A 25,886-nucleotide genomic window follows, 5' to 3' on the forward strand; every position below is an offset into this window, starting at 1 on the left:
TTTGTCATGTCAAAGTTATTTTTTACACCCCTACATCTTCTTTAACGGTTTAACACTCTTCTAAGGCTTACACCCCCACCCTCTGACATTTCTCTTGAGAGGTTGGTGGTACCCTTCCCAAAAATAGCTCTTGCCGAGATCTTATGGTACATACAAACAGACTCTAGACTTACACAAATTTGGTTACTTTTATAAAACCAATAATAATATGCGCCATTTTTAGAATATAAACCTGTCTCTATTACCTTGGAAACACCCTCCCTGTTTTCTCTGTTTATATCAAAACAAATGCGCCATTTCTATAATATAAACCTTACTATATAACCTTGCAAATAACACTCCTTGTTTTCTGTTTATATCAAAACATATGCGCCATTTTTAAAATATAAACCTGTGTATATAACCTTGGAAACAACGCTCCCTGTTTTCTGTTTATATCAAAACATATGCGTCATTTTTAAAATATAAACCTGTGTTCATAATCTTGGAAACAATGCTTTCTGTTTTCTGTTTATATCAAAATAAATGCGCCATTTTTATAATATAAACCTGTCTACAATACCTTGGAAGCAACGCTTCCTGTTTTTTAATTATATAAAAAACATGCACCATTTTTTAAATGTAAACCTCACTATATAATCTTGGAAACAACGCTCCCTGTTTTCTAATTATATCCAAACATATGCGCCATTATTAGTAAATAAACCTATCTACATAACCTTGGAAACAACGCTCCCTGTTTTCTGTGTTTATATCAAAACAAAACAACACCAACTACATATCAGCAAACTTTGAAATGTCATATTAAAAAATTTTTCCTCTTTAAAAGGATCAAAATGAGACAAAATGTTATGTTTATCTACAGATAGCTCTGAGCTGTTAATTAAAAAAAAATGAGTTAATTATTTTTAAAAAGTTCTTAGGTAAAAGTATAGAAAAGTCATGATTTTTTATAACTCCTTACATAAAAATAACAGGATCTTTGTCTGTTTGTACCATAGGATCTCGCTAACCGCTGAACCGATATGGTTTTCCTTTACAGTGCTATGAATATGATAACTTTAATCATTTACAGCGACATAACTGTAAAACAATTTACGAATAATGTACGGACTTACGTTCGAACATGTTATAACTATCAATTAGCTACGCTACTACTGAACAATAATGTAGTTGTACTTGTATTTTTCGTATACCTATATATTTGTCTCAAAGTTCGCAAAGGTTAGCAAAAAAGTTTCGCGGATTTTCCTTTAAAGGTATCTTAATTTGTGTACCCCCCCCCCCCCCCATCCCCTTCTACTTTATTTCGGATGTAGGTAGATGAGCTATAAAATCTACTTTTTTCAGCATACGATTTTTGATCTATTTAGGCATTTTTCTCTTTGGTATAGATAGTCGGCATTTAAAACGTAATCAAAAAGACCTTTTCAGTGGATATAGGATATACGTGGATATATTGAGAGGGTCAATTTAGGTTGCTAACATGGACATCACTTATTGATTAGTTTGTTCAACCAGTAGGAGGGAAGTAGTAAAGGGGGTGGGTGGATATTTAATCCAGCTACAAATTTTATTTTAGTAAGGTACATGATAATCTGGTGTAAGTTTCAAGTATTAATAATTCAATTGATATGATTTTTGACAAATTATTTTAATACCCTTCAAATATTCCTTTTTCTTCCAATTTTCTCCGATTTTTTTAATAGTCATGGAAAATTGTCTGAAATATGATGCCATATATGATTTTTCAGTATGGCTGAGAACCGGTACTATTCCAGTGGGTATTAATCTAATTCGAAACCATTCCAGAAAAAAAACTTACTTTAGGAAAGTTAAAAAATGTAGGGGTTACAATATCTAAAAGCTTTTTAAGGGGAAATGTTCATGTGTTTTGAATCCTTAATACAAATAAACATTCAACATTTTTCAGAGGGAACTATAGTTGTACTTTTTAATAACATAAAAAGACATTTAATTTATTAAGTTTATTTTCTTAAAATTGACTAAATCAGAAGCATACAGAAGGGGGGTTTAGGGGGTTGAAACATCCCCTCAGGAGTCCACCCAACTTTACCCCCCTCAAAAAGGTTCTTCAATTTTTTACCCCCCCCCCCCCCCTCAGGACGAACTTGCTAAAACACCCTAAAATAGACATGGGGGGTGTCAAGGTAAACTAAAAAGTCACCCCCCCCCCTTCCTACAAATTTATGTCTGATTTATGCCTGATACACCCCCCCCCATTCACCCCTAAAGCTTACAACCCCCCCCCCCCATTTTGGTTTAATGGAATTATGTGTGCTCTCCCATAGTAAAACCCTGTGCAGGCCATTGGACTAAATTCTTTTTAAATATACGGTCTAAAAATTAAATAAATTTGATTGCAGAAAATGAACTTAAAAGTTTATCTAAAATAACTTGTAATAACTTATTTCTAGAAATTAAGCTCTAAAAAATCTTCTTTAGGCTTATTCGTACCAGAGTAATCATCTAAGAAATGCACCTTTTTTCAATTGATAATATATTGGATTTTTAGTAGCGAAGCTACTCTATAATTCACTTTGTCCGTCCGTCCGTAACGCTATGGGGGAAATAGGATTTACTCAGCTCCTATAAAAGATAGAATGCTGAACGTTTTTGACAACATTTCCATTATTAAAGAGCACAATTAAGTATAAAGAATCGATGGCGGTAGGACCGCTTTTTAGCAGGTTTTAGGCTATTTTTGTATTTTTCATATTTTTCTCCATATCTTCAGTGTTTATGGTACGATTTTCAAATTTTTTTCAGTTATAGATATCTAAATCAAATTTCCATTCATTTAAAGAAAATAACCAGGGTTCGGAAGCCGCGCCTCAGCCGCCCATAAGCCTCAGTTTAAAACCTGCTTGTGAGCAGAAAAGAAATTTTTGAAAGAAGGATTGTCTACTAAAGAGACAGTTTTATACATCCAGCTAAATTTTATAGTATTCATTTCACTGAGGCTTACACGCGGCTTACGCGCGGCTTCCGATCCCTGAAAATAACTATGACGGTCAGACTGCCTTTAAGCAGGTTTTAGGCTATTTTTGTATTTTTCACATTTTTCTCCATATCTTTGGTGTTTATGGTACGATTTCCAAATTTTTTTCAGTTATACATATCAAAATTAAATTTCCTGTTGTTGAAAGAAAACAAGCATGACGGTCAGACTTCCTTTTTGCAGGTTTTGGCTATTTTTATATTTTTTACATTTTCCCCCATATCTTTGGTGTTTTTGGTCCAATTTTAAAACTTTTTTGGGATATCAGTATCAAAATAAGTTTTCCCATTGTTATGAGCATATTTTATGTAATTTACTTTGACCGTCATCATTATACAAAATAAACCAGGGTTTTGTGTTCATTTTCTCCATTTAATATTTGTGCTTTGCTACTTATGGATGTTGTCATCCTTGTTTTATTATAAATGTTTAATAATACTTATTTTATTTCAGGTTACTAGCCCAGACAACACTTAGGTAAGTCTTCACAATATTTTTTAGTCGCTTAGCCCCTAGCCGTTAGCCTACCTTTGGGGGTGAACCTTATTTTTGGGGTTATTGTTACTACCACATGTATTTTTATGTTCAAAAAGGATGACAACATCCATAAAAGCGAAGCTCTGAAACGGAAGGGTAAACGAACTGAATAATCTGTTTAAATTCAGGATATTGTTTAAGGACTTACATTTTTAGGACTGGTTATAGAGATGCTTATAACAATGTACTTTGTTGTCCAAGGAATCAGTATTCCAAAATCCCAATCAGATAATCACATAAAAATTTGATGTTAAAAAAAGTTAAAAAGCAACATGTTTAAAATGGACCTACGAACTTTCTAGTAACGATTATAGAGTTGCTTCGCTTTCTAACTCGTACCCAACTCCTATAGGAATCATCAGGCAAAGTTTGAAATTGTTAGGACAATTTTAACATGCCTGATGAAAAGAGCTATCCGTTACGTATCGACGAACGTACGGACTGTACATACTTATAGAAAAGCTTCGCTTTTTAAAAGTAAACATTTTGTTGGCGGGATGACACTAATTTGCAAGTGACTATCTATCCAGCCATCTACGAGATCTCACTAAACACTTAGACAGACAAATACTCCTCCTGTTTCTTTAATAAAAGAAGAATAAAAGTAGAAAATAAGTATATTTAGTAAAAAACATTTTAAACAAAGTAATAGTTTTTCTCTTTAGTAAGCTGTATAAATTGTACCTGACTGTTACAGGAATTTACAAGCAAATATATACAGCGATCAGAACTGTCCGTTACGTACGAACCAACTCTAATTGTAGAAAAGATTAAAATTAAGCATTTTCTTTTTCACCAAAAAATAAACTTTGAGTATTTTCTATTATTTTAAATCTTTTTTTCCCTTCACTTTCGTGTTTTTATGCGTGTCTTTTAAATAAAGGTATACACTATACAATTTTTAAAGGATAATTATGTTCTTGTAAATAAGTAGTAGTAGTTGGACAAAGTGACTTAAAAATCCACCATGTGACGTCATAAAAATGAGGGAGATGAGAGGAGAAGTGGGAAAGAAAACCCCTTAAAAAAGAAAGATGATTAAAGTTCATCAACAGATTATGACGTCATACAATAGAATACCCAATGAGAGGCCAGTATACACTCTAATTGACCAATGGTAAAATTTATGCTGGCCTCTCATTGGTTATTTTATCGTATGACGTCATAATCTGTTGAGGGACTTTAATCATCTTCCTTTTTTAGGGGTTTTCTTTTATGACGTCACATTATCCTACTACATTTAAGCAAGAATAGTTATTTATCGCATTGTATTTTAAACAACTTTCCTAGGATAGTAAAATGAAAAAGTTATAAGATCAATTCCATTTTAGTTGGGTATTGATTATATGATTTTTATTTTGTTATTTGTGAAAAATTGTCTATAATACGTTACGATACATGATTTATAAGTATGGCTCAAAACCGATTCTAATCCAGCGGATATTGATCGGTTTCAAAGACATACTAGAAAATACAGTTTCATAACTATCTTTTAATGCCCGTCAAACAGTCACACAGACGAACGGACATAACCCCGTTAAAGAATGTTTTTGCTATTTTAAGGGATAAGACAATGGACGATAAGTTTATGTAGACGTTGGTAAAAAAATCTCCCTCTATTGTTAATACCTTTCTTATAGAATAAATATGTAAAAATTCGTTCCGACAGTAAAAACCAAAAATATGGATTTAAATTTAAATATTATTTTTATCAGCGAAGCTTTTCTAAAAAAAATGGTCTGTGTGTTATAAAGTCTAGAACATAATTTCTCGTATTTATTCGAATCCGGTGGATAGGAACCGGTTCTCATCCATACGAAAAAACTATGTCTAGCATCGTATTATATCCAGCTTTCTACGAATATAGAAATGTAAAATCATAAGATTAAAAGCAGTTTTTTAGCCCGTGTCTTTGTCATGTCGGGGCTAAAAAACTGGTTTTAATCTTATAATTGTACATTCTATATCCGCGGAAAGCTGTTTATAATACGATGAAAGAAATAACTATTCCAGTATGGCTTTAAAACTGATTGATATCCGCTGGATTAGAATTGGTTCTCCGTCATACTGAAAAATCATGTATAGCATCGTATTACAGACAGTTTTCAACGAAAATCAAAATAAAAATCATAAAAATAATACCAGTTTTTTTATAATGTTATAATTTTCCATTTTAATATCTGTTGAAAGCTGTCTATAATACGATGCAGTAATAGTTATTTCTCGCACCGTATTATAAACAGCTTTCCGCGGATATAGATTGTACAATTATAAGATTAAAACCAGCCGAATGCACCAGCTAAAAAAACTGGTTTTAATCTTATGATTGTACATTTTAATATTCGTAAAAAGCTGGATATAATACGATGCTAGACATAGTTTTTTCGTATGGATGAGAACCTGTTCTTACCCACCGGATTCGAATGAATACGATAAATAACTTTTATCCTCTGATATAACATTTAAGGAGTTTATTATGGAGAAAGGGATATAAGAATGCATATTTTACTTGTCTCATACGTTCTTTTATTTGGTAGACTTAAAATTTCGGGGATTTATTAAATATTGATTGGGTAGCATAATCTTAAACAAGTATTTGTAATCTGCAAGAGGGGTGACTTTGTTTATCATTATTGAGCGAGTACATTAATTTTTTTGCTCATTGTCTTATCCCTTACGATCCCTGAGAGTATATACATACAACTTCTACACTTTTAATGATGTTGTCATTCTTGTTTTTTTTTCAGAAATATTTTGGGAACCAAAAATCTTCACGAGATTCTGAGTGACCGAGAGAGTATCTCTAATTCTATGCAGGTATAGATAGATAGATAGCTTAAAACCCTCCTATACTTTAATATATATGTAAATATATACATATATAACAGCTTAAAACTACCCCGTGACTTCTTTAAAGCTTTCCTGGAATATAGAACTCAATCGATTCAGGGGTTATCGAAATCTTAAGAAAACTTTTATATTATACTAGCGGCTACCCTCTAGAAGCCTCTAGAAAAAAACAAAAAATATGTGGAGGGGCGGGGTAATTTTTTCTACGGGTGATTTCTCTTGGGAAGGTGGAGAATAGTTAAAAAACTTCCCTAGTCCTATAAAAAGGTTCACTATAAAGGAGAACAAGTTAAGCGGACAGCGAAATCCTTCGCTACAGACAAAAAAGATTACTACTTTATATAAAAGGACTAGCGGTTTCGCTTCTAGCCTCCGCTACAGACAAAAAAAAGCTTACTACTTTATATAAAAGGACTAGCGGTTTCGCCTCTAGCCTCTAAGGGCTTTGTCCCAAGAGGTAATAACCTGTTTTTTGTTGTTTTTTTTTTGGGGGGGGGTCCCACCTCCTACCCTAGAAAATAGCTTAAAACCACCACAGTACCAGTAAATATATTCCCTCAAGAGTAAAGCCTAATCGGTTCAGCGGTTACCGAGATCTTCAGACATGCAGACATCAAGATACTTAGTATTATATTAAAGGATATAAACAATATTCTTATTGCTTTGTTTACTGTTATATAAATATGAAAATACTATTTAAAGCTTCCCTGAATTATGAAACTCAATCGGTTCATTATGTAATTATCGAAATCTTAAGCTACAGACATAAAAATCTTACTACTCTATATTATAAAATCAATAATCTTATTGCTTTGTTTAATGTTACATAAATATGACAATACTAGAAACAAATGTAAATATATTAAATATGGATAGTTTCCCCTGTTTTATCTTTGGACCACCCAATAAGCCCCCTCCTTAACCTTTAAAATTTAAGACTAGGTACTCCAACCCTATGGGGGTTAGATTTGTATGATAGGACAATTCAAACATACTATTCACAAATAAGATTAACTTGATGATAGATAGATAGATAGATAGATGTATTTCAACATAAGCATACAAAATGATAATAATATTTCTTACACATATTTACATAATTTTATGCATAGTTTGGTACTTTCATAACCTGGGTTGGCCGTTGCAAAAGCTGGAAGTACCGATTTAAGACAAACATATTCAAATGATGTTTTAATATTTCTAGCTACATAGAAATTTTAATCAGATAATTATATTGGATATATACATATAACATATAAATAGGTTTAAGTAGTATAAATAAATAGTAAGGTATTAATGATGCTATTTACACTATGATACAATGGGGTTAGAGAAATTCAAATTTTTGGAGTAAATTGAGGCAAATTTTAATTATTTTTACAGACATAACATTTTTGCTTATTACAATTAAAACTCTTATATTTATCTAAAGCTTTCTTTTTGATGAGATTCTTAGTGGAATCTTTAGTTTCAGCACACCTTATAGCAGTGTCTAGATTGTTCCATATTTTAACAAAGCAAATATTAGGAAAAGTTTCTAGAGCTTTATGTTTAGGTAAAGGTACTTTTAATTTCATTACTCTGTTAGATAACATTGGTTCAAAAATATTATTGAATGAGTCTGGCATTTGTCCTGCAAGGAAACTTTTTACAAATCTACCTATATTAACAGTCATAATATCTTCAAGTTTAAGTAAATCAAGTTTTTCAAGTAATGGATCTACATGAGCATTGTACTTTGCATTAGCGACATATCTCACAGCTTGCTTTTGTTTTAATAATAATCTATTCATTCCCTCACATTTAGCATTACCCCATATTATAATAGAAAATTCCAAGTGCGATTTTACTAGGGAATTATATATAGATTTATGAATTTTAGTTGGTGCAAACTTTTTCAATTGATTTAATACAAAATTAGCACTAGATACTTTGTTGATAACTGAGTTTATATGGTGTTCCCACGTTATAAACTCATCTAGATGAACACCTACAAATTTAAAAGATTTAATATTACAATCATTCCCAATTCTTTCAATCTTTTCACCACCAATTTTTATGTCTAGAGAATCTTGAACAAACTGCATTTGTTTGGTTCTAAAAACCATAAACTTAGTTTTGGCAACATTAAGTGAAAGTTTATTTGCTTGAAACCAAAGTTTGGCTTTTTCTAGTTCAATGTTTACCCTCTCCTCTAATCTTTTTAAATTGCTATCACTTTGTGCAAAAATTGTGTCATCAGCAAAAAGTGAAGAAAATATATCAATAGCATTTGGCAAGTCATTTATATATAATAAAAACAGTATAGGACCCAGAACACTACCCTGTGGGACTCCATGGGTTATGTTTTGAATAGATGATTTGATACCACTAATTTCTACATATTGAGAACGATTATTTAAATAAGAATGGAACCATTTATTTGATAAACCTTTCAAACCATAGTGGTTTAGCTTGGTTAAAAGAATTTGGACATTGCAAGTATCAAATGCCTTTTTTAAGTCAATGAAGCACCCCAGTGTGTATTCTGGTGTTTGAGAATCAAGACCTTGGTATATCTATCTATCTATCTAATAGTTATAAGATTAAACCCAGTCTCGAAAGCTATGAGCGGCCGAAACTTGAAATCTAACAAACCTGGTATTAGTTTTACGATAATACGATGCTATACATAATTTTTCAAACCTGAGTATCATATGGGAAAGTGGACAGGCTGGGAGGGGACATAAGGCTGTTTATTTCACAAGTCCCTAAAGTTTTATAATAACGTTTTCTTATTTGTTGGCTCAACATCCTTTGGGACTTTTTTTAATTTTGATTGGTTGGTTTCTTAAGTAGAGTATTGTAATATTGTGTATCATCATTGGGGATATACGTCAATTTATCGGCCATTTTCTTATCTCTGAAAGTGGGTGATATAGATGGGCCGACGGAAAACTTTGGGGGGATTTGTTTAGATTTATGAAAATATTTGTGAAGATTATTTGACATAAAAGACAAGAGTTTGACATATTTCAAAATATGCTTTGTCAGGGAGGAAGGGATAGGTAATTGGCATGAAGAAGTTTGTCTTATTTCAAAATATGCTTTGTCAGGGAGGAAGGGATAGATAACTTGCATGGAAAAAGTTTGTCTTATTTCAAAATATGCTTTGTCAGAGGGGAAGGAATAGGTAACTGGAATGAAAAAGTTTGTCTTTGCTAAAATATGCTTTGTAAAGGAGGAAGGGATAGGTAACTTGCATGAATAAGTTTGTCTGATTTCAAAATATGCTTTGTCAGGGAGGAAGGGATAGGTAACTTTCATAATAAAGTTTGTCTTATTTAAAATATGCTTTGCTGAGAGGTAGGGTTGGGAAAATTGCATAAGAAATGATACTTATTTCAAAATATGCTTCATTAGTTAGGTGAGGATAGGTAACTAGCAAAGTAAAGTATGTCTTATTTCAAAATATGCTTTGTCAGGGAGGAAGGGATAGGTAACTAAAGCTTGTCCTATTTCAAAATATGCCTTGTCAGAGATATAGGGTTAAATAACTTTCATAATAAAGTTTGACATATTTTTTAAATATGCTTTGTAAGGGAGATAGGGAAAGTTAACTAGCATAGTAAAGTATGTCTTATTTCAAAATATGCTTTGTCAAGGAGGAAGGGATAGGTAACTGACATGAAAAAAGTTTGTCCTATTTCAAAATATGCTTTGCCGAGAGGTAGGGTTAGGTAAATTGCATAACAGATGATACTTATTTTAAAATATGCTTTGCCGAGAGGTAGGGTTAGGTAAATTGCATAACAAATGTTACTTATTTCAACATATGCTTTGCTGAGAGGTAGGATTAGGTAACTTTCATAATAAAGTTTGTCTTGTTTCAAAATATGCTTTGTCAAGGAGGAAGGGATAGGTAACTTGCATGAAAAAGTTTTGTTTGATTTCAAAATATGCTTTGTCAGGGGGGTAGGGAAAGGTAAATTGCATAAAAAAGTTTTGCATTCCCGAACCAAATTTTATATTTTAGTTTTTTAAAAATATTTTTTAACGTGGGGGGGGGGGGGTTGTAATCCTGTTACTTTATCATAAGGATATATTATTACTTGGATGTTGCACCAGACTTTCATGTACTCTGATCTGATAAAATGTTGTTGGTAGCTGGCTATAATAACGATAATTCCCATACCAACTACTCCCCTCTCCTGGATAAATGAACTGACCAATAAATGAGGTTAATATTAGCAAGCTAAATTGACGACAAATTTTCCCCTGTCAATATATCCACGTATATCCATTAATATATTCCTGAAATTTCCTGGCCTTTTACAGCAGGGGGTAAACTAAACATTGAGAGGGTTGGGAGGAGGGGGGGGGGACTAATAGACTGTCAAAAAAATATATAATTACTTTCTTAACAAATATATGACCTTTTTACAACATTTTAAACTTTTCCGGAATAGATTTACTTTATTGAAAAAAGTGATTTGTTATAGATGTATTAATTCGTATTAATCGTTTATAAGCCAGCATATTATTATTGAAGTAGTACCTTTCTAAAGGCGAAGCTTTTCTATAATTTGGCTTTGAGTCTGTCAATCCGTCCGTCCGTGACGGATAGCTTTTTTCGTTAATTTGGGCATGTTAGAATTATCCTATCGATTTCAAACTTTGCATGGTGATTCTTTTAGTAGTTTGGTACGATTTAGAAAGCGTAGCAATTCTATAATCATTACCAGAATTTCATACGTCCATTTTAAACATAATGATTTTTTTATGTGATCTAATTATCCGTTTGATCTGATTTTTTATATATTGATTCCTGGAACAACAAAGTATAATGTTATAATCAAGTCCTAAAAATGTAAGTATGTCCATAAACATTATGCTGTATCAAGCAGTTTTTCAACAAATTTACTTACAATTTTGCTTCGACTCTTATACTTTTATATTTTGATTATTCAGTTCTGACACTATACAAGTGTTATTGTCCGTTTGTTCTACTGTTTTATTGCTTCGGTTTTTTTGGGTGTTGTCATCCTTGTTAAACAACTATGGGGGTCAGTATAATTTACAGTTCAATGTCCTCTCCCTCCCAGCTACTTAAGTTACATATAAATTTACTAAAGGCTACGCCCCCTAGAAGCCTCTAGGGGCACTTGAGGAGGTGAGAGTTGAATCCCAAAACCCATTTTTTCAAATTTAGATTAAAAAAAAAAAAATTTCTAGGGACGATTTCTATTGGGAGGTTTGTGGTACCCTCCCCCAAAATAGTTATAAACCTTCTAAGAATCTTTGAGAAGCTACCTTGTGAAGGAGAACCCGATTAGTTCAGTGGTTAGGGAGATATTTCAATCAAACAGACAGATAAACAGACAATCATTGTTCTAGTTTGTATTATACATGGTATATTATATTTCAAATATGATTTTACTAGAGTTGGCTCGATATAATTATCTCCCTATTGGCTAGTTTTCTATATGCATATCTATTTCTCAATAAATCTATTTTCCTCACCCGGCATTACTATCTAAAAGAAAGTAAATATTCAATAATTTAAATGATTTTAAAAAGATTTTTAAAATTATATTTTTTTCTTTACATTACCATCACCAAAGGGTTAATGATGATGATTACAATTTTAGTTTAATATTTGAACACACAAAGTGTCGCCACAATCGAATTCTTTTAAAACAGAGTTTTCTTAAATTTATTATATTATAAATTTAAATTTTCTTTTTTATGATTAGAAATTAAATACATCAATATAAGGTAAATAGCAACATGAAATGAAAATAATGAATTTATTTTTAATAAAGTAAAATAATGGGTCTTATCGTTCTAGCCAATGAGAGTTTATTATGGATTATTGGAGCACTATGAGTTATATACATATATTCCTTGGAAAACTTGAGCTCGTTTATAGACATTTATTTCCTATATAGATCTGACATGGATCTTGAAGCAATTAAGCAGGCCGTTTTGTACATGTTAAACATTGGAAGATTTCATTAAATAAAAGTTATTGCAAATATACTTAGTAAATAATTCATATTCACAATACTCTCATTTTTGTTTATAGCTTTACTATTAAAGGCATAATTGTCCTTGTTATTAAACAAGGATAACGAACGACATCCACAATAGCGAACCTTTGAAAAGGTAGGACAAACGAACATTCATACTTGTAGAGTGTCATAACTGAATAAGCAGAATATAAATGTTTTTATATTTTATAAAAAGTCGAAACAAAATTGTAAGAATTGTTTTTCTCGTATTTATTCTAATCCGCTGGATAGGAACCGGTTCTTATCCATACGAAAAAACTATGTCTAGCATCGTATTATATCCAGCTTTCTACGAATATAGAAATGTACAATCATAAGATTAAAACTAGTTTTTTTAGCCGGTGACTTCGTCACCTCGGGGCTAAAAAAACTAGTTTTAATCTCATAATTGTACATTCTATATCCGCGGAAAGCCGTTTATAATACGATGCGAGAAATAACTATTTGCAAAATTGCTTAAATACAGGATACTGTTTAAAGACATACTTACGTTTTTAGGACTTGATTATAGAGATGCATGTCCAGTATTTCAAAAATTAGATCAATAGGATGACTATGTCAAATTTGTTGTTGAAAAAGTAAAAACTCTTGATTATTATAGAGTTGCTACGTTTCTAAATCGTTCTAACTACTACAGGAATCACCATAACAAATTTGTAATCCATATGCCAATTCTAACATGCCTAAATTAACGATAAGAGCTATCCGTTCTGGACGGACGCACGGACCGACACTAATTATAGAAAGCTTCTCTTTAAAAAAATATTCAAACTTTTTTTTCTACCCCGAATTTTTCATACTGTAGTTGTCATTTATGTAGAATTCAAACTTATTATTTTGGTGTGAGATCACGTCCGCAGCTTGTCATATTCAACATCCCTAAAAGATAAAAGTCTCTTCAATGTAACAGGATGTATGAATGCCTTAGGATCTTGCTAATCACTGAACCACTGATATGGTTCTCTTTTACTGCGAAGCTTTCTAACCCTTCCATCTAATAATTTGAATGAAGCATCACTAAAAGATTTCTTAGGGGTAGCTATTCTAACCAACAATTCTACAAAAAATCACGACACCTTATAAAGTATCTTGTGGTATATTTTGTTGTTTGTTATGTAACTGAAGAGGGGAGGAAAAGGGGAAGGGGGCTGTGGGGAAATTTTCCTTTAGAGTTGTTTGTCAGAATATCAATCCCTTTTCCCTGGATTTACTTTTGCGGTAATGATAGCCATTTCTTACAATTTTTTTCATACACAAATTTAACTTTTCCAATGGTTATATTTCATAAGAAAAATTTTTCCAGTGTGGCTTTGTACAAGCATTCAGCCATGCTGGAAAATCATGTATAACATCGAATTACAGACAATTTTGAAATAATGCATATTGTAATGAAGTCATAAAGTTATTACAAGTTTTTATAACCCGGCTGTCGGTCCGAGGGGCTAACAAAACTGGTTATAATATTAAAATCTTTATCTAAATATCCGCGAAAAGCTGTCTTTAATACGATGCGAAAACTATTAAAATTGTAAAAAAAAAAGTACTAGATATGTTTTTCCTGTTTTATATTAAAGATTATTTCAGCCAGCTACAAGTTTTTTTTTTATTTTAAGTGAAAATGATAATTTGGTGTGAAAATCCATCGATACGAGTCAAGGCGTAAAATTATAGTAGATCCATTAGAACAGGATTAATATAAAATATTTATTTCAGAGTGTTTTGGACGACGCAACGACAGCCTGGGGTATCAAAGTAGAAAGAGTTGAAATGTAAGTATATATAGAGTAGCTGCGCTCTTTTATATATCATCAGGGATCTTAAGGGAAAAGACAATGATGCCATAGTAGCCCGGGGGATCATAGTAGAAAGAGTAGAAATGTAAGTATATATAGAGTAGCTGTGCTCTTATATATACCATCAGGGATCTTAAGGGATAAGACAATGATGCCATAGTAGCCCTGGGGTATCAAAGTAGAAAGAGTGGAGATGTAAGTAACAAAACAAGGATGCAACATACATAAAAGCGAAGTTCTAAAATCAGAAGGCAGAAGGAAGGACAAACAGACAAATACTCTTGAAGAGTGTCAGACCTTAATAAGTAGAACATTAATCTGTAAGTCTAAACAAAATTGTACATAAATTTGTTTTAAAAATGTTTAAATACAATAACTGTTTAATTAAGGACTTACTTACATATCTAGGTCTTTCTTATAAAGTCGCTTCGCTGAAATAATTGGTTATTATCGTCCTAGAAATCAGTTTTTCAAATATCATATGAATATTATGATTTGATTATATATATATTTAATATTTAGAAAAGACGCGCGTCTGCCTGTCCAGCTGCAAAGGGCTATGGCAGCTGAGGCTGAAGCTGCTAGGGAGGCTAGAGCTAAGGTTAGTAATATCTATCTATCTATATACGAACAGACAGACAGACAAACAGAAAAAAAAACATACAGACATGCAAACAGTCAGACTAACAGACAGACAAACAGACAGACAAATAGACAGACAAAAAGACAGACAAACAGACAGACAAAAAGACAGACAAACAGACAGACAAACAGACAGACAAAAAGACAGACAAACAGACAGACAAACAGACAAAGAAACAGACAGACAAACAGACAAACAAACAGACAAATAGACAAACACACAAACAGACACACATACAAACAGACAGACAAACAGACAGACGGACAAAAGCCAGACAAACAGACAGACAAACAGACAGACAAACTGACATACAAACAGACAGATAAAAAGACAGACAAACAGACAGACAAACATACTGACACACATACTAATATTATTATGTTTAGGTAATAGCAGCCGAAGGTGAACAGAAGGCTTCTAAAGCCCTGCGGGACGCCTCTATTGTGATGGCTGAATCCTCCTCTGCACTACAACTTAGATATTTACAGGTACATTTCAAGGAGGGAGTCCCCAAAAGTTTATAACAATGTTTCTAGTTCGTTTTAACCACTAATTGTAATCTACAGAAGGGTAATTTTGTGTATCTTCATTTGGGATGCACACCAATTAATCAGCCATTGTCATTTCCCTTTTGATCCCTCAGATTTATACTTGGACTAGGGGAGAAAATTTGCAATTATCCCCCTTACGATTTTGACACCTTTTTTTGGCTGCAATTATCAAAGGATGTAGACCCTTATCATGGAAGGTGTAGATGAGTGTAAAGGGGTGTTTACCTAGGATTCTATCCACCTCCTGTCTTGCCAGGGGGATAGATACACAGACATCCTATTACTTTAATTTTAACTGGATTGTTTTTCAGACGCTGAACTCTATATCAGCAGAGAAGAACTCTACCATCATCTTTCCCCTACCCATAGATCTCATCATGCACTTCCTCAAGCCAGCTGAGTCGCCGGTACTGAAGGCCAGCCAGTCGCTGACCGACCAGTCATTGACCTAGACATCCTACTCCCGGTTGCACTTTGAAGCTTTGTGTTGATATACAATCTCCCGCAAGCTGACGGTCAGTCAGTCGTTGACTGACCAGTCACACACCTAGACATCCAGCCTGTTAGACTTCGAAGCTTTGAGTTGACATGCAATCTACCATGTGCTGAAGGAAGGCCAGTCGCTGACCGACCAGTCACTCACCTAGACAACCAGCCCGTTAGACTTGGAAGCTTTGTGTTGACATTAAATCTACAATGCCAAAATACCAGCCAGTTCCTGACTGGTCAGTTACTTACCTAACATCCAGCCTGTTAGACTTGGGATATTTGTGTTGACATTAAATCTACCATATTAAAATACAAGCTAGTCGTTGACTAATCAGTCACTTACCTAGACATCCACCAGCTTGTTAGACTTGAAAGCTTTGTGTTGACATACAATCTCCCGTAAGCAGACAGTCAGTCAGTCGTTGACTTACCAGTCACTTACCTAGACACCCAGCCTGCTGGACTTGGGAGCTTTGTGTTGACATACAATCTCCCTTGCTGAAAGACTGTCAGCTATTCCTTGAGTCTCCCCTGTAGATTTGGGAGCTTCGTGTTGACTTATAATCCCCTGTGTGCTGAAGTCGAGCAAGGCCCTTCCTGTCAAACTAAGAATCTACGTGTGTTGATCTACAGTTTTTATGTCGAAGAAAAGTGATGTTTACTAACATAATATCGACATTTTGTGTCTGCAGATCTAAAGACAACATTGCACTGCTAAAATTAGTTATAAAGGATTGTATGAATACAGAGGTTGGCCATTGGAAGATAAAATAGTCCTTCCCAGAAATCGTAAAGCATAAGACAATGTACGATAATATATGTAAATCTCCGATGATACTAAACAAAATGAACCCATTTGTAAATTAAAATTATTGGTTGAAAAGTTTGGATCTGCAAAATAAATCAACCAATTTTTTTTAAAATTAATTTGAGTAACTATATATTTTACAGTCCAATGTCCCTTCCCTCCCTTAAACTTAAAGATTATTTACTGTGGAATTTGGGAATTTGGGGGGAGGATTAGTTTAACTTTCATTGGCCAATCCCTGTAAAGAAATAGTTAAATGTTTAGCTAAAATTTTAAATATGTGTCATAAAGTAAATAAAGTGGTTCTCAAAGTGCCTTGTCGAGCACACAACATCCCCTCCTCCCTTTTAAGGGGAGCTAGATCTTCGTGTCTTATTGTTTTACTTCAGGGAAGGTTAGGTTATTTTAGGTACATGGTAGCCCCACAGGGTTAGGCCTCCCTGCAGTGGTGAGACATAGAATTTATTTTCTTCTAATCTTTTAAACAGGGGTTGGGGATTTTGTGCTCTCTATACACTTTGAGGTTAAGCACCTAAATAATGTTTTAAAAAATATAAGAATATAGATTTCTCAAATATATTTAAAAACAAGAATGAAAACATCCATTTAAGCGAGGCTCCTTAAGTAAAGAGTATGACTAACAAACATAAACACTTATCAGAATTTAACAAGAAAAATATTATTTTATACATAGGTTTAAGAAAAATCGTATATAATTTTGCTATTAAGTCACTACGCTTTCAAAACCAAATTGTTAAAATCATTACCCAAAGTTTAAGTTAAGTTTGAAATCCCAAGGACAATTCCAACATGCGTAGATTACCAAAGAAGCTAACTTTGACGAACGGACGGACGGACCTAAAGACCCTAATTATAGAAAAGACCAGACTAAAAAATATGTAAACATGTGAGATCAACCCCCCACCCCCCACAGAGCATTTAATTCTTAGGGAAGTCTTCAGACGATGTAGGCTAGGTTCGGACTGGGTCTAACAAACATTTTTTCAAGGCAATGCAAGATTTTATCTATTATAGGTGGGTAAAAAAGTTCTTTTTCGGGAGGGGGGGGGGGGGAGGTTGAGTTTTCATTTTGTGTGAATTTTTTCGTGGGTTTTAGAGGATCTGGGGTAATACCCTCACACTCCCTATACCTATATGCTAAATTTTGTGAGTGGTAAAATCAAATATAGATTTTGAGGGAGGGGCCTACTAAATTTGCTTTTGTAATAGTCATAAACCTATTACCTCCCCCTACCACCTCTTCCCCTCCACCCCCCTTGGACGTCCTTGCCCATTAAAGACATATTAAAACACGATAAGTCACAACAGAATTTTGTTATTTACATCTGTCCGAAATTACCCAACTTAGTAGGAACAAGCCCTTCTTCACCTCCCCCCCCCCCCCCCACCCCAGCTGAAGGTGACACCCGGAGGTTTCGAATTTCATGAAGCCTTGGGTTAAAATATCGTTGACTTTATCTTGCTACTTGTAAAAAAAATTAAACAATATATTGTGCTATGTTAAATAGTTTAATTTGGGTTGTTAAATTTTAAACTTAGCTGAATTTTGAGAATTTTAGTTAATGTTTTACTCAACAGATGGTGTAAAAAAAACATTGATATAAGTTTTTTTTACTAAATTAACAAAATTTTATATTTAAATCAATTGTGATTAATTTTCATTTTATATTCAAAGCCATACTGATAAAAAATTGATTATTCTTAAAGCTAATATAACTAAAAACCATTTAAAAATTCAATTCTTATTAAGTATAGTGAAAATTTTGAAAATGTAAGTTATCAAACGATGGCAATAACTTATTGTCCCAACCGATCACGTCTATATTTTGGGAGATAATTCGTTCTCCAATATTTTAATATTTATCCATCAACCTCTCAGCGAAATATTACAGATAAACTTTTACATTAATTGGTGAGCAAAGAAAGCATTTAGATTGAGGTTTGAGGGGAGAGATCTTGAATTTGTGCATACATTAACAACACCTGTAGAGTGTCAGAGTTGAAAAAGCAGAATATAAATGTAAAAGTCAAAACAAAATTTGTTGCAAATCTGGTTAAAGGCAGCATACTACTTAAGGACATACTTTATAGGACTTGATTAAAGAGATGCTTTGCTTGTTTTAAGGGAATCAGTATTACAAAAATCAGATAATTATAACACATAAAACATTGTTGTTAAAAAGCTAGGCTCACATGAAGGAGACTAGCACCGAAATCGAAGAATGAAGAAAGCTAGCACCAAATGTCTTAAAGTGAAGAAAGCTAGCACTCATGTTTTGACCCTTCTTAATTGTATTATGTATTAATCCTATTATATAAAGTAGTAAGCGTTTTTTGTCTGTCCCGAAGGATCTCGCTAACCACTGAACCGATATTGTTCTCCTTTACAGTGAAGCTTCTTATAGGTCCTGGGAAGGTTTTAAACTATTTTTCGAGAGGGTGTCTTAACCCCCCTCTCCCCCCAAAAAATAATAAAACTCTTTGGAAACTTAAATTTAAAATAGGATGAGGTCGACTTTTCCTTCTCCTACCAGTGCAGTGCCCCTAGAGGCTTCTAGGGGCATAGCCGCTAGTAATGCATAAATTGCTCCTCCCTTTTTCTCACACAAAATATGTCCTGGCCCTTTTACATCTAAAATCCCTCCCACTATTAGAAATCTTGTAAATCTCAAGGATGAAGAACCCTAGCACCAAACCAAACACCGGTGCTAGTCTCCTTCATGTGAGCCAAAAGCTACATATTTTAAATGAACGTACAGACTTCCTGGTAACGATTATAGAGTTGCTAAGCTTCCTAAATACTACCTAACTATTACAGGAATCATCATGCAAAGTTGGGATCGCTAGGACAATTCTAACATGTCTAAATTAACGAATTCAGCAAAATGTTCTGGACGTACAGAAAACGACCCTAATTATAGAATAGCTTCGCTTTTAATAATTTTTAAAAGAAATTATTTAGTGGGCTTTACCAAACCTAGCCAATTAATTAAAACATCATAATAAAATTTATATGATATGTATTGTATTTCATAGGACTTAGGAATCAAACCTTTTTATGTAATATTTTCACAAAAAATGTAGAAGCTATTTATAAAAACTGATGTCATACTGGCCTACAATTGGTCAATTGAAATGTATACTGGCCTGCCATTGGTAATTTAGTCTGTGTATTACCCTATCATTGGTCATTTGTATTGTATGACGTTATTTTGTCATAGGCATTATTAAATCTTCAAAAATGTAATAAAATTTTAATCTTTTTACTAAAGAAAATATATTAAAATTAATGGCACTAAATAATAATGCTTATCCAATTAAAAATGGAATTTTGAAAATAAATCTTACTTTTTTCGTTTTAAAATTTTGAAAGTCAAATTTTAATTATTTCTTCTTCTATGAAGAGTTTTATAGTGATAAATAAAGGATAACATAATTTTCAATATGACTTCAAACCTATTAATATCCGCAGGATTAGAACCGGTTCTTTGAAAAATACTGAAAAATTATATAAAGCATCGTATTACAGACAATTTTCAACAAAAAACAAAATAAAAAACATTTGATTAAATCAAGTTTTGTTAGCCCGGGCCTTCATTTTTCATTTTAAGATCCCCGGAAAGCTGTCTATAATACGATGCGATAAATTACTAGTATCAGTGATTTTAAGGGATAACACAATGGACGATAAATTGATGTAGATCCCCAATGATAAAAATTAAAGTACCCCTTCTGTAGATTAAAATTATTGGTTGAAAAATTTGGAATCAACCAATAAAAATTTAATATGATTACCAAAAGTTTTGAGCCACAAATAAGATAACATGCTTATAAAAGTTTGGGTACCAGTGTAATTTACAGTCAATTGTTTGAGGGAGATAATATAATGTCTTTTTAAAAACTTTTAGGGGGTAAAATGAGGGGTTTCAAAGTTTGAGAGGGGCAATCACCCTCTACCCGCACTCTTTGACGTCTATGTGAACTAGATCTCAGTTTTATATTGACATGATAACAGCACAAAAGCTTAAAATAAAATATTATTATAATGATTTATATGAAAAATGTATGAAGTGAAATTTTTAAAAAAGAATTGTACATAAATATTATTGTATTCAATATATATGGAATTGTAGAATAAAAATTTTAATAAAATATTTCTTTTTTATATACTAGCGGATACGCCCCTAGAGGCCTTTAGTGGCACTTTAAATGATTGTTCTTTTTATTTCAAATATCTAATTTGAGAAAGATTTGTTGCGGTCAAGTCCTCTACGTAAATTTTTTTGTGATTTCTCTGGGGAGGGTGGTGGTACCCTCTTCAAAAATTATAGCTAAGGAGAACCCGATCGGTTCAATGGATAGCGAGATCCTTCGGTACAGACAAAACACCTTACTACTTTATGAAATAGGATAAATAGTAGGATGTCTGTTTTTAACAAACCACTGAACCGTTATGGTTCTCCTTAAAAGTAAAAACATTGGGATCTTGATTGGGTTGTCTAAACTTTTCCCTAAATAATTTTGATCTACAACAGGGGTTATTTTGTTAATCGTAAATGGAGGTTTATACCAATTACTTTATATTACCCCCCTCAAACCTTTGTAAGCCTCATTTTACCATCATCAAAATAAAAAAGCTTGGACGGTCCTACCATCCCCTTGTTACGCCCTAAAGTAGAAAAATGCAGGGAGTGAGGGGACATTAAGTTATTTATTACATTAGTCCCAAAAGTTTTGTAATAATGTTTTCTTATTCGTTGGCATAACAACTTTGGGAACTTTTATTAATATTGGTTGGTTAACTCATTAAGTTAAGTGTCCAAACGTTTTAACCACTAATTGTTATCTACACAAAGGGTAGTTTTGTGTATCATTATTAGGGATGTATATCATTTTATCGACCATTGTCTTATCCCTTTAGATCCCTGAGAAAAATGATAGATTTTACATTTATTCAGCGGTTTTTTCAACATAAATTGAGATTTGAAAATGATGTATTGATAGAGGGGGGGGGGGAGGATGTATTGTTAGATTTATCCAGGGATCTAAAGGGATAAGATAATGAATGTTTAACATATAAAAATACCCCTTTGTGTAATTACAATTAGTGGTTGAAATATTTTTGGACACTCAACTTAATGAAACAATCAATCAAAATTTAATGAAAGTCGCCAAAGTTGTAAAGCCAACGAATAAGAAAACGTTATCATAAAACTTTGTGTAATAAACAGCCCAATGTCTTCTCCCTACCTGGGAAGAAGTATTGATATATTAAGTCAGGGATCGTAAGGGATAAGACAATAAATGATTAACAAATAATTTACAGTCCAATGACCCATCTCTACCTGGATTCCTTTCTTATTTTATGGAGCAACGCTACTCTATAATTTTATCTGAGTCTTTTCAGTCTGCTTGTTGACAGTAGGGTGCTGTTATGTCGTATGCGTGAAGATGTGACTTATTACCGGATTTAAGGGACTTTAAATTTTTCGGACCTTGAAAAGAAAACTAAGTAGCGAGTTTCGTCGTGTTTTTAATAGTAAATTTTGATATGTTATTTTAGGTTAGGTAAATGTAAATGATTGCCCCGCAGGGGCTAGAAATAGGAAAAGCTAATGTGAAAATACGACGAAACCCGCTACTTCGTTTTTGTCCATTTGATCCAATTATCATAGTACCCAAACTACGATCCATCATTATTTTGCTAAAAAACTTTGGGTACCCTAACTTTTATTAAGTCTTGATTGGGTAGTTCAAACTAGTAGAGTCCACCAATAGTTTTACTTCAGTGCAGATAATTTAATTTTTCATAATTGGGGGTGTATACAGAGATCTATAAGGGATAAGACAAAAACCGATAAATTGATGTACATCCCCAATGATGATACACCAAATTACGTCTTCTGTAGATTACAATTAGGGGTTGAAACGTTTAGACTCTTAGCTTAGTGAACCAACCAATCAAAACTCAATAAAAGTTATCTAAGTTGTTAGGCGAATGAATAAGAAATACTTATGTCTTAAACCAAGGAAAGATTTGGTACATTATTATATGCATTGCAATGTTAATGACAAAGGTTATGCAATCAAAGGGTTAGTTGTCTGAGAGGTTTGTATCTATAGTATATATTTCTCAAATTTCATATTCAATGTATGTGTGTGTGAATGTGACAGACAATTTGTATTCCCATACTGTACACACGTTTAAAAGTACTAGACAAATAAAAGGGGTAGGAGACATTAAGCTGTTTAGCAACACTTTCTTATTTGTTAGTTTTACGACTTAATTTTGATTGGTTGGCTTATGTAATTAAGTGTTTAAACATTTCAACAACTAATTGTAATCTACAAAAGAAGCTATTTTGTGTATCATCATTGGAGATGTACAGCATTTTATCAGCAATTGTCTTATCCCTTTTTAACCCCGAGAAAAATAGCCTCTTAAATATCGAAAACAACCCATATGTACAAAATCTGACATTAAATTAACCACCACCACTTTTCCCCCAAAAATTCATATTAATCGATATATTATTTCTTGGATGTTGCACCAGATTTTCATGTACTCTAATAAGGTGATGCTCGCATAAAATATCGTTACCACCTCTTTCACCCCCTTTCTCCCATCCCCTCTAATCCTACTGCAAGAATAAAATGACCAATAAATAATGTCCATATTTCCCTTGTCAAAATATCCACGTATATATTATATCAATTGCCAAATACATATTTTTAAGATTATATGATGTGTCTATTATACATGTATTTATATTATATTTCCAAAAGAACCGGAAACCCTTATCTAAATAGTGTATATTCTTTATATATTCTATTTCTAGTGGCTTCTCCCCAAAGAGGCCTCTAGGGGCGTTTAAGGATGGGGGAGTTGAATTCGATAACCCACTTTTTTAAAATTTAGATTTAAATAGAAAAAAGTTTTAAAAATTATGGGTGATTTTTTTGGGGGTTCCCTTCCACTTCCCTTCCACCACCCCCCCCCCCCCCAATTTTCAATTTAAGTTTTTTAAAAATAAATGTTTTTTTTGTGAGGAATTGTAATAGACAGAGAAAAATCCTGTTACTTTATTATACGGATTACTAGTGGCTTTTCCCTTAGCCTTATCTAAGTTTTACTTAAAAGTAGTAGGAAATCTTTTGGTCTGTCGGTATGTTTGTACCATTGAACCGATATGTCTCTGAAGCTAGTGGCAATGCCTTGCTATATCAAAATGCATCTAGATATGATCGTAATTTTTCTTCTATTCAAAATAAAATATGTTAAAACATTTTTATATGCACTTCACTGCTAAAAAGCAAAGATTTTCTAGAATTAAAATTTAAGTCTTTATTGGTTTTGGTAAAATCCTATCGAAAAAAGCAGTAAGGTTTATTTATGCTTGTCCTTTTATACGATCTCGCTGTAACCACTGAACCAATTTAGTTCTCCACTTTAGGAAAGTTTCAAATAGGTTTAAGGCGAATTTTATTTTCTAGTTTAAGTCTTTGAATGGATCTAGGCTATTTTTCTGTCCCCTGCCTCCACTTTATTCAGATTTTAAAGATTAGTTTTGATAATTTATTTGTTTTTTGACTTAGACTAAAATTTATTTTTAAAATGAAGGTGTTTTTAAAACTTGATTTCTGATCTGGATTAATGTTTTTTTCATAAACCGGTGAGGGAGGGGACATTGAACTGTAAATTAAACTGGAACCCAAAGTTTTAAAACAAAGTACTCTTATTTAGTAGCTTTAGAACTTTATTAGTAGTACAAAACGTCAGTGTCCAAACTTTTTTACCAATGAATTTGTTTATTTTTATTCGGGGATGTACATTAATTTATCGTCCATTGTCTTATCCCCTCTGATCCCTGATATTTACATAAACTGTCAAATTCACTGATTTTCAATGTTTCAAAATTTTCACAAAACATTCTCAAGATATTTTCACTTTTTCACTTTTTGAGAGCGAAGCTTTTCTATAATTACGGTCGGTCCGTCCGTCCGTCCGCCCGAAAGGAAAAGCCCTTATCGTTAATTTAGGCATGTTAGAATTATCCTTTTGATTTTAAACTTGGCATGATGACTCCTGTAGTATTTAGGTACCATTTAGAAAACGTAGCAACTCTATAATTGTTATTAGAATGTCTGTACGTCCATTTAAAACAAGTTGATTTATTGTTCACAATTATTATGCGATATAATTATCCTATTCATCCGATTTTTTAATAATGATTCCCAGTACAACAAAGTACTATGTTAAAAACTTAAAAGCGAAGCATCTTTATAATATTAATCAAGTCCTAAAAATTTAAGTCTATACAGAATCCTGTATTTAAGCAGTTTAGCAACAAATAAAATTTTTTTTCTTTAAACTTGTACATTTATATTATTACATATATATTACATTATTCAGTTCTGACACTCTACAAGTGTTAATTTTTCTTTTCCCTACCGTTTTGCTTGTATGGGTGTTGTTATCCTTGTTATATAAAAAATTAAGGACAATACTTTCCATAAGTATGGAGGTCAAAAGACCAAGTACTCAAAAAGTGCTTATAAAACTTTGGGTACCAGTGTAATTTACAATTCAATATTCCCTTCCTCCATGATAATTGGCAAATGAGAATTGACATTGGGTATAACTGTATTGGCAATATGTCTTTTGCGCCAGGGATCTAAAAAGGATAAGACAATTGCCGATAAATTGATGTACATCCACAAAATTACCCCATCTGTAGATTACAATTAGTGACAATCGAAAAGGATAAGATAATGGCCGATGAATTGATGTACATCCTCAATAATAATACACAAAATTACCTCTTCTGTAGAACACAATTTAGAGATAAATGTTTGTACACTCAACCAAATGAACCAACCAATCAAAATTCAATAATAGTCCCCAAAAGTTTTAAGCCAACGAATAAGAAAACTTTGGGTACTAGTGTAATAAACAGCCCAATGTCCCCTCCCTACCAGGAAAATATATCATTCTCTCTACCTTGGGGCGTAGTATTGGGGCTATAAATTGATATACATCCACAATAATGATACACAAAATTACCCTATCTGTACGTAGATTATAATTAAAGGTACACAAATAGATTAGGCCTGTTTGT

The 25,886-nt window shown here is 32.7% G+C and overlaps 1 protein-coding gene across 2 annotated transcripts in view; it reads left to right on the forward strand.

Annotated features, from left to right (window-relative positions):
- Positions 1 to 17,182, forward strand: part of LOC145318175 (band 7 protein AGAP004871-like) — a 48,610-nt gene extending 31,428 nt beyond the window's left edge. The window contains exons 12-17 of one of the 2 annotated variants that reach the window (XM_080159521.1): positions 3,476 to 3,499; positions 6,307 to 6,376; positions 14,176 to 14,231; positions 14,778 to 14,856; positions 15,285 to 15,386; positions 15,761 to 17,181. In XM_080159521.1, the coding sequence (XP_080015647.1) occupies positions 3,476 to 3,499; positions 6,307 to 6,376; positions 14,176 to 14,231; positions 14,778 to 14,856; positions 15,285 to 15,386; positions 15,761 to 15,901 (472 nt within the window). In that variant the 3' untranslated portion in view covers positions 15,902 to 17,181. Of the gene's footprint in view, positions 1 to 3,475; positions 3,500 to 6,306; positions 6,377 to 14,175; positions 14,232 to 14,777; positions 14,857 to 15,284; positions 15,387 to 15,760 lie in introns of both variants that reach the window. The other variant, XM_080159522.1, reaches the window with a different exon arrangement.
- The last annotated feature ends 8,704 nt before the right edge of the window (positions 17,183 to 25,886 follow it).

Source organism: Acartia tonsa, chromosome 4 (assembly GCF_053477335.1).
Source record: "Acartia tonsa isolate MP-2025a chromosome 4, ASM5347733v1, whole genome shotgun sequence".
Taxonomy (NCBI): domain Eukaryota; kingdom Metazoa; phylum Arthropoda; class Copepoda; order Calanoida; family Acartiidae; genus Acartia; species Acartia tonsa.